This window comes from Schistocerca cancellata, chromosome 2 (genome assembly GCF_023864275.1).
Source record: "Schistocerca cancellata isolate TAMUIC-IGC-003103 chromosome 2, iqSchCanc2.1, whole genome shotgun sequence".
Taxonomy (NCBI): Eukaryota; Metazoa; Arthropoda; class Insecta; order Orthoptera; family Acrididae; genus Schistocerca; species Schistocerca cancellata.
Genome location: NC_064627.1, coordinates 537,366,347 through 537,379,543, shown reverse-complemented (window position 1 = coordinate 537,379,543; position 13,197 = coordinate 537,366,347). Strand labels below are relative to the sequence as shown.

General features: G+C 43.0%; 1 protein-coding gene across 1 annotated transcript in view; it reads left to right on the top strand.

Moving 5' to 3' along the window:
• LOC126162089 (uncharacterized) overlaps positions 1–13,197 on the top strand; it is a 392,207-nt gene that overhangs the window by 327,493 nt on the left and 51,517 nt on the right. The window contains exon 2 of the mRNA XM_049918367.1: positions 8,111–8,275. Coding sequence (XP_049774324.1) covers positions 8,111–8,275 — 165 coding nt within the window. The remainder of the gene's footprint in view (positions 1–8,110; positions 8,276–13,197) is intronic.

The window sequence follows — 13,197 nt, the reverse complement described above, 5'->3', positions numbered from 1 at the left end:
CGCAGATGCCAGTCTCTTTCCAGGTGTCATCCATAGGTTTTAGACATGCTACAGGGAGGCAGCTCTGTATACAAGCGAGCTGGAGGATGTTGCCGACGCATTACAACTCCAGGTGAAGGTCGATATGTGGCCATATCCGCGTTGCAGCGTCGTACAGCTACCGGCAAAGCACTGCAAGACGATCTCAGAAAGACCACTGGAGACGCTGTGTCAGATGAGACTATAAGGAACAGGTGTCGAGAGAGAACCTGACGACCCAAACGTCGTGTTAGAGTACTCTGCTTGACTCGACATCGTCTCGCAGCTCCCTTCAGTTCTGCCGTTCCCATGCCAGCTGGCAGCTTCGTCGCTGGCGAAACGTTTTATTCACAAACGAGTCCAGATTTCTTCTGACCCAAAGTGGTGGCCTTGTTCGTGCGCGGGGGCGCCGTCGAGAGCGATACCTACCAAATGTTTTCCAGGAAATCGATAAATTCGGTCAAGATTCTGTGTTGGTGGGGGGAGTCATCAGTGTTGACAGCCGTACGTGTCTTGTCGTTGTCCATGGTCGCCTTACCGCTGTGCAGTACATCGAACGGATCCTGTTGGAGTATGTGGTGACAGCTGCGTACGGTGGTGGCCCCTAATTTCTTCTAATGCTAGGGTCCAAGTGGCGGGAGTCACCGAGATGTCTTGTGAAATCAGGACACTGAAGTAATGGAATGGTCAGCTGTGAGTACCAACCTAAACCGCATCGAGCATGCGTGGGACATGACAGACTCTCCAAGTACTCCCAGGGGCTCTCATTGAAGAATGGGAACGGATATCACAGGGTGACCTCCATAGACCTATATGGAGCATGCAACGCAGGTGCCATTTGGTGATAAACGCTCATAAAGGGCACATTCGTTATTGATGCTCTCAAAAGTCCAATGAAAAGCACCCAGGATACTCGATGAATGATTGTTTTCAATTTGTTTGCGACACCTGTCGGACACTTCAGATCTTGTTATGTGATTGAACGAGGATGTAACGTTGTTTTGTTGTGTACTTACTTTGTAAAAGACAAAAGTATAATTTGGTGATATTCCAAGTCCTCAGTTATTGCTCAATGGAGAATGGCACACTCCCAAAGTCACGTTCCCCTAATTCTTTTGAGCAGTATATTTCATAAATGAAATTTTGTGTTGTAGAAAAATAAAGAAAATAACGGCAATAATTTGAAACTAGTATTGCGAAACCAGGACAGGCGTAGCATCTCAGTAACTCTGCAGTCCATGTCGCCAGTTTACCGCCGTGAAGCGCGAAGCATGTAAATTGCTCGGCAGCCGTCACGTTGCCACTGGGCACAGCTAACTGTACGTCTCGGTTACTGGTCGGCCGCCGCACGCCGCGCAAAAACTGTAAAATCCACTGGACCATGACGGCGGCAGCCTGTCTTGAAATTTCCCACGTCTTGGTGTGTGAGCGCAGGAAACCGTCAGTGGGTGACATGTCTACGGCCCGAGCCAAGGGAAACGGAAGAGTCTTTTCTCCAGTTTGCCACAGAACATTACAATATATCGAAATGGTTGGGGGGGGGGGGAGGGAGGTAGTAACGCTGGAATTCCTTTTCTGTGGGCCTAAGAGCAAGAAAGGAAGATCACTTTTAACGCCCCGTCTACGATGATACCATTACAACGGAGCACAAGCTCGGACTGGGGAAGAGGGAAGAACGGATAAGGAAATCGGCCGTATCCATGTCAACGGAAGTATACCTTCATTTTCCGTAGGCGGTTTAGAGAAGCCACCCAGAACCTAAAGCTGGGTAGCCATATAGTGTCCAAAGTCTTAACTGCTGCACTATCACGATTTGGGCGAAGCGACTGGTCAGGAGGGTGGGCAAGGGGGAGCGATAGTGTTGCCGGATTCTTCTTCTAACAGGTAAGTGCTTCTACTATAGCCTTTTGATTTAGTTAACCAAATGCTATCGCCGAGGAAATACAATTTAGATTGCAATGCTTGTTTTCGTAAATATTTTTTAAGTACAGTTTAATTCTTACAGGAACGCAAAGTAAAACAGCGACCAGTCACTGTTAATAATGCTACTTATTGGAACAAATAACGCCGTTACCGGTTACAAACCGGCAGGTTCATCCTCAGACGGCCGTTCGCAGCCAGTGCTGTGCGTTAGATGTTGGCTGTTTTTCGTTATGATGAAAGTTCCTGCTGGTGCTGATGTCATCAAGAATTCTGTAATACTGTTTACTGCTTTTCAAGAACTTCGTATTACTCGAAATAATATACAATCCGAAGACAGCAAGGGCAGGTAATCGGGAGAACTATCTTGAAGTCAGCCTAACAGCTCATGGATCCAAGTTGCTGACAAGCATAACGCACAGAAGACACGAAAAGGAAACTGAGGGTGTGTTAGACGACGACCAATTTGGTTTTAGGAAAAGTAAAGGAACCAGATAGGGCGGTTATGACGTTGCACTCGGTAGTGGAAGCAAGACTTATGCCATATCGAATCACGTTTATAGGAAAGAGGACTCGACAATGTAAAATAGTGCAAGATGTTAAACATTCTCACGAAAATAAGAGAAAGTGATAGGAAAACAGGGGTAATAATATGTTCAAAAACAAAAAAGAAAAGAAATGTCTGGAATGCTCCGACTACAAAGGGATGTAGTCTTTCGCCTCTACCGTTGACGCTATACATCGAAGAAAGAGTGATGGAAATTAAAAGAAGGGTTCAGCAGTGGGATTAAAATTCAAGGTGAAAGAAAACCGATAAGAAGATTCGCTAATGACATTCCTGTGGTCACTGAAAGTGTGGAAGAATTTCCGGGCATGTTAAATCAATAAAGTCGGAAGAGCGCACGCTATGGATTGAGAGTAATCCGAAGGAAGGAGAAAGTAATGAGAAGTGATTGAATTGGGATTAGCGATAAACTTAATGTCAAAATTAGTGACCACGAAGCAGACGAAATGAAGGAATTTGGAAGCAAAAAAGAAAAAAAAGTGACGGACAAAGCAAGGAAGACATAAAAAGCAGACTAGCCCAAGCGTTGAGGGCATTCCTGTGGTGCTATAGAAGGATACTGCAAATTAGGCGGACTAACAAGATACGAAATGAGGGTGTTCTCCGAAGAATCGACGAGAGAGGAACATGTGGAACGCATTAACAAGGTGACAGGACGGGTGTCAAGACATCAAATAATAACAATAGATAGTAAGAGCTTAGGGGAAGGCAAAGATTCGAACATTTTCAACGTATACTTAAGAACATTGGGCACAAGTGCTAATATGAGATGAACAGGTTTCCATAGGAGAGAAATTACTGGCGCTCTGCATCGAGCAGTTCAGAGGACATTGAGAGCCATTTTAATTGACGTGTAATGGAGGGGTGGTGGAGGGGGAGGGAGCATTCAGGTGCTGAAACGATTATTTTTGATCCTGGGGAAAGTCCGCAATGTCTTGATTAAAAAATTGGACCTACCATCACGGCCATATTTCCGATCGTAAAGCGTTGAATGTAGGATAGTTTGTTTATGAAAAGCAAGAAGACAAAGGATTTGCACTCCCTCTGCACACCGTGTTTGACATTCTGTGACATTTTCATTACATAAAACGGGGCTGCTTTCGGCGTATAGAAGAGAGGTAACAATAAACACTGGAGACACTATGCGCCATAACATTTAATGGTTTATTGAAGTGTTTCCGTCAATCTGCGAAACGTTGGACGAATGCGTTTGGTCCTATTGATACTATTTACAAGGTGCAGTTCTGTAAATGATCCCAGAAATACAAACTTTATATTTTGTTACGCCCATTTAATTGAGGTCGCCTCTAGTGTTTGTACCTACCACATTTCTTCTAGATTTTTTGAACTTTCTGAGCTTTCACATGGAGCTTGCCTCCTGCTGTGAGTGGTCCCTATCTGAATCCACCCCTTGTCATCCAAACACAACCCTCGCGAATGAAGCAATGAATAAGTACAGAACGTTTAGTAAAGTTGATGTTTAGTGCTAGATAGCCTCTTAGCACAGCAGGTCTTGTTTTAGTTTAAGAATGTTTGGTCACGTTAATCCTGCATTTTAGATTTTGATCGGTTATGGGTCTCAAGAGTTTCAGAGATTTTGTAGGATACTAATAGGTTAAAGTTATATTTATTTAAGAACTTTATTATTCTTTTTAAAATAAATATATGGTTTTGATGGCTGGAAGTCACCATGTTAGTGCATAACCAGCAACCCCCATTTCTGATGCTTTAAAGAAAAGTACTCAAACGTATAAAACAGCTTCAGTCGTCTGATTACTTTACAAATAAATTAAGGTGCTAAATATGTTTAACATTAAGCATTTAAAACCTGTATTGTTGAAAACGGAAAACCCTAATTATGTTGGTTTCATTAGTTTCGGATTATTTAACCACAGACTAATGAAAAAATAACGTTTTTCGCACATTTCATTATTTATGACGTAATATCTCTTTAACTATATGTCGTACAATGATGTAATTTTGCAGGTACATTAAGTGGTACACGTGGATACTGTCAGCAAAATTTCTTGCGGATGAAGGTAGTAGCGAAAAAATAATAAATTAAAACCTCATGCTTGATACTGAAATTTCACCTCATGAACAGCGAAACTGTAGTAAGCGTAAAACTTCCTTAGTTTCATTATTTCGTTAAGAGGGGGTGTCAGATAGAAAATTTTTTTTGGAAAGGTTTGAAGTTTTGTGTAAAGTTTATTTGAAGCCACGAAGTGTTCTCATTCTCAAACAGTGCATGGATGTAATTCGCGTGACGTGAATTATGCTGGATGAAAACATGCTGTAATGTCACCTTATACTCGCGCCCAGGTACATTTTGTAAATTTTTAGAAGTGAAAGTAAGATGCTTACGAAATACGGGCGCATCACATTGAAGGCAGCAAGAGAACAATATAATAATGTGAAATATCGTAGTCTTTTTCAAAGTAATTGTTGGTACTGAACTTATCCTGTTTCGTCTAATAATCTGCAAATTAATTCACACCTATATTATTATATGCGGCCACCAACAGGCGCAGAAGTCGTGGTTGGCGAGTGGAAAAGCATGGTGAGACAGGACAGTGATAATGTTAAGTTTTAGTGCAACAAATGATTTATATGATAATAACAGTGATAATCATACTTCGTAAAGAACATTAGATTGCAGGCTCGGCTTTTTAAAATGAAGATGCATAAATGATATATTTGCGTCACCAAGGCAACCACTTCCAACTTATTTAGCTGGCTGAAACATAGAAACACAATTTAAATATTATTAGTAGAGGGAGATAACCATGTTATTATTAAACGGAAAGATAGTTAAACTTAATTATTTATTATTGAAACCAAATTAAAGATAATAGGACACAGGACCTTGCAGCTTTCGGGTCTGGATACAAAGGTAGCAAGAAGACGAATTACCGTATTTAGTTTTTTACAAAAACATAAGATGAACGAAAATCGAAAAGAGATATTAGTTGATTTTAAACATATAAGTTCTGCTTTAAACGTAATGTTTAGATAGCTGTCATTACGAAAGATAGGGATTTGTTACAATACATTAAGCAAGGTGACAATTATTGAACTATGAGGGAAAAAACGTGCAATAGTTACACACTTTATTTAACATGTGAACGCCACTACAGATATTCAGATTTATATTATAACTTGTTCAATATGCCTTCATTGGCGATGATGTGGCGCAGACGAATAGCGAAATTCAGCATAACCACTGAAGTGTCGGAACATCGATGCTGTCGATGACCTCCTGAATGGCTTTTTTTCAGCTCAGCGATGGTTTTGGGATTATTGCTATACACCATGTCTTTAATATAGTCCCACAAAAAGGACTCGCGTGGTTTCTGGGAGAATATGGTGACCAATCAAGGCCTATGCCAGTGGCCCCTGGGTATCCCAGAGCCAGAATGGGGTCCCCAAAGTGTTCCTCCACAACATCAAACACTCTCCTGGTTCGATGGCGTCGATGTACGTCTTGCATGAACCACATCTTGTCGAAATCAGAATCACTTTCGATAATGGGGATGAAACCATCTTCGAAGACTTCACGTACAGTTCGTGCCATTAGGAAGAATCGCACCGATTATTCCGTGACCGGATATTGCACATCACACAGTCACCCATTTAGGGTGAAGAGACTTCTCGATCGCGAAATGCGGTTTCTCAATCCCAGTGCGCCAATTATGCTCATTGACGAACCCATCCAAATGAAAGTGGGCTTCGTCACTAAACCAAACCATGCCTGCGAGTACTAATTACCATGGTGCCCCGTGCCCAACCGTGCAGTTTGAACGTCCTAAAGCAAACCGTTCAGATGTTATGACGATTTTGCTTCATATAGTTCAATAATTGTCATGCTGTACGTGGCTTGTGTTAAGAATTTAACGTACACCACTGGATATTAAAATTGCTACACCACGAAGATGACGTGCTACAGACGCGAAATTTAACCGACAGTAAGAAGATGCTGTGATATGCAAATGATTAGCTTTTCAGAGCATTCACACAAGGTTGGCGCCGGTGGCGACACCTACGACATGCTGACATGAAGAAAGTTTCCAACCGATTTCTCGTACACAAACAGCAGTTGACCGGCGTTGCCTGGTGAAACGTTGTTGTGATGCCTCGTGTAAGGAGGAGAAATGCGTACCATCACGTTTCCGACTTTGATAAAGGTCGGATTGTAGCCTATCGCGATTGCGGTTTAGCGTATCGCGACATTGCTGCTCGCGTTGGTCGAGATCCAATGACTGTCAGCAGAACATGGAATCGGTGGGTTCAGGAGGGTAATACGGAACGCGGTGTTGGATCCCAACGGCCTCGTATCATTAGCAGTCGAGATGACAGGCATCTTATCCACATGGCTGTAACGGATCATGCAGCCATGTCTCGATCCCTGAGTGAACAGATGGGGACGTTTGCAAGTCAACAACCATCTGCACGAACAGTTCGACGACATTTGCAGCAGTATGGACTCTCAGCTCGGAGACCATGGCTGCGTTTACCCGTGGTGCTGCATCACAGACAGGAGCGCTTGTGATGGTGTACTCAACGACGAACCTGGGTGCACGAATGGCAAAACGTCATTTTTTCGGATGAATCCAGGTTCTGTTTACAGCATCACGATGGTCGCATCCGTGTTTGACAACATCGCGGTGAACGCACATTGGAAGCGTGTATTCGTCATCGCCATACTGGCGTATCACCCGGCGTGATGTTATGGGGTGCCATTGGTTACACGTCTCGATCACCTCTTGTTCGCATTGACGGCACATTGAACAGTGGACGTTACATTTCAGATGTTTTACGACCCGTGGCTCTATCCTTCATTCGATCCCTGCGAAATCCTACATTTCAGCAGGATAATGCACGACTGCATGTTGCAGGTCCTGTACGGGCCTTTCTGGATACAGAAAATGTTCGACTGCTGCCTTGGCCAGCACATTCTCCAGATGTCTCAGCAATTGGAAACGTCTGGTCAATGGTGGCCGAGCAACTGGCTCGTCACAATATGCCAGTCACTACTCTTGATGAACTGTGGTATCGTGTTGAAGCTGCACGGGCAGCTGTACCTGTACACGCCATCTAAGCTCTGTTTGACTCAATGCCCAGGCGTATCAAGGCCGTTATTACGGCCAGAGGTGGTTGTTCTGGGTACTGATTTCTCAGAATCTGTGCACCCAAATAGCGTGAAAATGTAATCACATGTCAGTTCTGGTATAATATATTTGTCCAATGAATACCTGTTTATCATCTGCATTTCTTCTTGGTGTACCAATTTTAATGGCCAGTAGTGTAAAATTAAGCATGTACCTCGTAATGAATAGATTATGACAGCACTTTAACCTTTTTAAATTCGGTAAATAATATCGTGAAATACTGAAAATCGAATATTGGTTGCCCCAGGAAGCGGTTTGATAGGCAACCAAGAATGGTTTGACCTTAGCTGGTTAGTTGTATACAAGTGATTATGTTTTAGTAACTGTTGGCGTGTAATTTCGTATGTACTGATAACTGTGGCTTTCGCAGGATGAGTAGCAGTGCGGTCGAGTTGAGTGAGAGTGTACGAGTAGTGAGGCGGTTGTGTGTTGTTGCCAGGGTGCGGGCAGCAGGGCGCGTGCCTGTGGTGCGACGCGGACCGCCGCTGTTCGCGCTGCCGCCGCCTCATGGTGGAGTCGACGCGCCGCTGCGTCGACACGTGCTCCTGGGGACAGCGCGAGGTGTGGGCCGCGGGCGCCGCCGTCTGGGGCCGCGTCTGCCGCGGTGAGTGCAGCACGCCCTACTTGCTACTCCGTCCTGCGCAAGCCTCATCATCTCCTAGTGACTGCTGCTACCTACGCCCGTTTGAGCCTGCTTACTGTAGGTCTCATTCTAAAATTTCCACCCCTTATGCTTCTATCCATTCCTAAATAGATTCAGTGATGCCTCCGAATGTTTTCCTATCAACATTTCTCCTTTCCCTGGCCTTTATCCCGTGTCTTCAAGGGATCAGCATGTTATCGGTTGGTTGATTCGGGGGAGGGAACCAAACAGTGAGGTCATCGGTCGCATCGAATTAGGGAAGGAAATCGACCGTGCCCTTTCAGAAGAACCATCCCGGCATTTGCCTGAAGCGATTTAGGGAAATCACGGAAAACCTAAATCAGGATGGCCGGGCGCGGTTTTGAACCGTCGTCCTCCCGAGTGCGAGTCCATTGTGCTAACCACTCGCTGGGTAATCAACATGTTATTCTGGATTTCACAGGGTTAGTGTTGCAGGGTGAGGATGCTCTTCCTGACGCCTCTCCACCCCGCGCATCCACTCCCCCTCCCGTTTCGGGTCGGAATTCAAATGTTCATATGTGTGTGAAATCTTCTGGAACTTAACTGTTAAGGTCATCAGTCCCTAAGCTTACACACTACTTAACCTAAATTATCCTAAAGACAAACACACACACCCATGCCCGAGGGAGGACTCGAACCTCCGCCGGGACCAGCCGCACAGGGACGGAATTCGTGTACCACATCTGTACCTATTCTCTTTATGTATAGACAATACGTACATACCATATACCACTATTCTAATCCATAATATGCTTTGCATCGAGCACCTGAACGCATCGAATAAGGCTTGCAACACAAAAAAAAATCATTTTGAGACATTGCCAAAGAAGTGTGTCGCTCAGAACGTCGGGTACCTTCGACACAGCATCGGCGGAGGCGCTGTGTGTGGTGATGGGAGTCGGCCCCATTGACATCACCATCTGTCAAAGAACAGTTGCGTACTGGTTGAAGAAATGGTGACGTGCTGACAAGGTGTTTGAAATTATAGAAGAGGACGTCACAGAAAGGCGCCAGTTAAACTGCTGGCGAAAACTACAGCTGGCAAAGACAATGGGTGCCAGCAGAAAAGGGGCATCACAGCCTTTTTCCCAAACATCAAGGAACGAATGATGCTAGAACATATATATCACACACATGGCATGGTCCATTCCCTCACGGGCCGTGGTCCATACCGTGAACACCTCTATCGGATTGGTCTCAGCCAAACACCCATGTGCACTTGCGAAGAACGAGGAACTCCTGAACACCTCACTGTACACTGTGACAGACACACATACAACCCATAACTCAGTATGACAACAAAGGACAAATTCTATGACAACTGGACGGTTGGTGCATATTGAACGATATAACCGATAATGTGTCACATACCTTACATGAATTATACAAACAAGGACAATCACATATACAAACAAGAGCAAATACACACACACACACACACACACACACACACACACACACACACACACACACACACACACACACACACACGGGAACAAGATACTTGCAATGACACAGACACAGGAGCAAACACAGAAACCGACTCATTGTCAGATCATGAAACAAATATTGAGATTAATACACAGACCTAGACGTAAGATAAAACTAAATTGTGGGACACAGAAAGGGATCAACTGCCGTAAAATGTTGTAACGTATGTAGAAATCTCTTGAGTAATAAGTGTAATTTAAATGACCTAATTGTTTATTATGCTTAAGTAAACTAATACTATAATGAAATTGATGCAATTGATTACTAAACTTCGAGAAGATTTTATCTTACAAACAACACAAACACCATGCACATAACACTTAGAAATAAGGAATTCAAAGATGCACAAATAACGTACGACTATACCCTGCGTAAACCACATATCACCTATGACAAATTTAATACAGGACAAATACAAATACAAATACACGTCACGTGTGTACACACAAATTTACCAAATGATTATTAAAGATATATTTTATACGCTAATTCGAATGTGACAGGCTGGGTGATTTGCGGAACCCTCACACTCGAAATAGCTAGGTGGTGGGATCTCTAACACAAATCTATGTACTTTCTTCTTACCTATCAATTCTCCTTCTCAAATCCAAGACTCTTGTTATTTTAGAAAATTTTTCCGATTTTATAACATGTTGTTGTTCTTGTGGTCTTCAGTCCTGAGACTGGTTTGATGCAGCTCTCCATGCTACTCTATCCTGTGCAAGCTTCTTCATCTCGCAGTACCTACTGCAACCTACATCCTTCTGAATCTGCTTAGTGTATTCATCTCTTGGTCTCCCCCTACGATTTTTACCCTCCACGCTGCCCTCCAATACTAAATTGGTGATCCCATGATGCCTCAGAACATGTCCTACCAACCGATCCCTTCTTCTGGTCAAGTTGTGCCACAAACTTCTCTTCTCCCCAATCCTATTCAATACTTCCTCATTAGTTACGTGATCTACCCATCTAATCTTCAGCATTCTTCTGTAGCACCACATTTCAAAAGCTTCTATTCTCTTCTTGTCCAAACTATTTACCGTCCATGTTTCACTTCCATACATGGCTACACTCCATACAAATACATTCAGAAATGACTTCCTGACACTTAAATCTATACTCGATGTTAACAAATTTCTCTTCTTCAGAAACGCTTTCCTTGCCATTGCCAGTCTACATTTAATATCCTCTCTACTTCGACCATCATCAGTTATTTTGCTCCCCAAATAGCAAAACTCCTTTACTACTTTAAGTGTCTCATTTTCTAATCTAATTCCCTCAGCATCACCAGACTTAATTCGACTACATTCCATTGTCCTTGTTTTGCTTTTGTTGATGTTCATCTTATATCCTCCCTTCAAGACACCATCCATTCCGTTCAACTGCTCTTCCAAGTCCTTTGCTGTCTCTGACAGAATTACAATGTCATCGGCGAACCTCAAAGTTTTTATTTCTTCCCCATGGATTTTAATACCTACCCCGAATTTTTATTTTGTTTCCTTTACTGCTTGCTCAATATACAGATTGAATAACATCGGGGAGAGGCTACAACCCTGTCTTACTCCCTTCCCAACCACTGCTTCCCTTTCATGTCCCTCGACTATTATAACTGCCATCTGGTTTCTGTACAAATTGTAAATAGCCTTTCGCTCCCTGTATTTTACCCCTGCCACCTTTAGAATTTGAAAGAGAGTATTCCAGTCAACATTGTCAAAAGCGTTCTCTAAGTCTACAAATGCTAGAAACGTAGGTTTGCCTTTCCTTAATCTTTCTTCTAAGATAAGTCGTAAGGTCAGTATTGCCTCACGTGTTCCAGTATTTCTACGGAATCCAAACTGATCTTCCCCGAGGTTGGCTTCTACTAGTTTTTCCATTCGTCTGTAAAGAATTCGTGTTAGTATTTTGCAGCTGTGGCTTATTAAACTGATTGTTCGGTAATTTTCACATCTGTCAACACCTGCTTTCTTTAGGATTGGAATTATTATATTCTTCTTGAAGTCTGAGGGTATTTCGCCTGTTTCATACATCTTGCTCACCAGATGGTAGAGTTTTGTCAGGACTGGCTCTCCCAAGGCCGTCAGTAGTTCCAATGGAATGTTGTCTACTCCGGGGGCCTTGTTTCGAGTCAGGGCTTTCAGTGCTCTGTCAAACTCTTCACGCAGTATCGTATCTCCCATTTCATCTTCATCTACATCATCTTCCATTTCCATAATATTGTCCTCAAGTACATCGCCCTTGTATAGACCCTCTATATACTCCTTCCATCTTTCTGCTTTCCCTGCTTAGAACCGGGTTTCCATCTGAGCTCTTGATGTTCATATAAGTGGTTCTCTTATCTCCAAAAGTCTCTTTAATTTTCCTGTAGGCAGTATCTACCTTACCCCTAGTGAGATACGCCTCTACATCCTTACATTTGTCCTCTAGCCATCCCTGCTTAGCCATTTTGCACTTCCTGTCGATCTCATTTTTGAGACTTTGTATTCCTTTTTGCCTGCTTCATTTACAGCATTTTTATATTTTCTCCTTTCATCAATTAAATTCAATATTTCTTCTGTTACCCAAGGATTTCTACTAGCCCTCGTCTTCTTACCTACTTGATCCTCTGCTGCCTTCACTACTTCATCCCTCAAAGCTACCCATTCTTCTTCTACTGTATTTCTTTCCCCCATTCCTGTCAATAACATGTAATAAACTGATAAATGTCATAATTCTTTTCTGTCTTCCTAAATTCCTATCTTCTTTTCATAAATCGTTAATTTTAACATTTCATTTGTTAATTACTTTGGAGCCTACAAGTGTTTAAAGGTGCAATAATATTAATCCATACTACAAATAAGAAATATGAAATAAGTTTCACAGTCTGTACATGTACAATTTCATTTTGTGAAAATACGTCCCGTCTTAGTAACAAGGTGGCAGGTCTTTTGTAAATGGCAGCAAATAAAATAAAAAAAGAAGAGCACATCTTTATGCGTCTAGTTTTGTTCCACGTGAAAGTTTGCGAATGTTTTGTAAACGTTTGCGAATCATGTAATTGAGGCGAGACATCAGTACCTGCCCGGCACTCACCTAGTGGGGTATGGAAAATCGCCTAAAATGCACAACCAGGCTGTCCGGCACACCACACACTGTCATTAATCCGCTGGGCGGATTCGATCGAGGCCGGCGCATCTCCCAAATCCCGGAAGCGGCGTGCTAACGCGCGCGATTATTCGCGTGGGTTCCTTACTATCCACCGATCCCTTCTTTTAGTCAGTTAGTGCCATAAAATTATTTTTCTCCCATTTCAGTTCAGTACCTCCTTATCAATTGCTCGATCTACTCATCTAATCTTCATCGTTTTTCTACGTCCGCAGCTCGTGGTCTAGTGG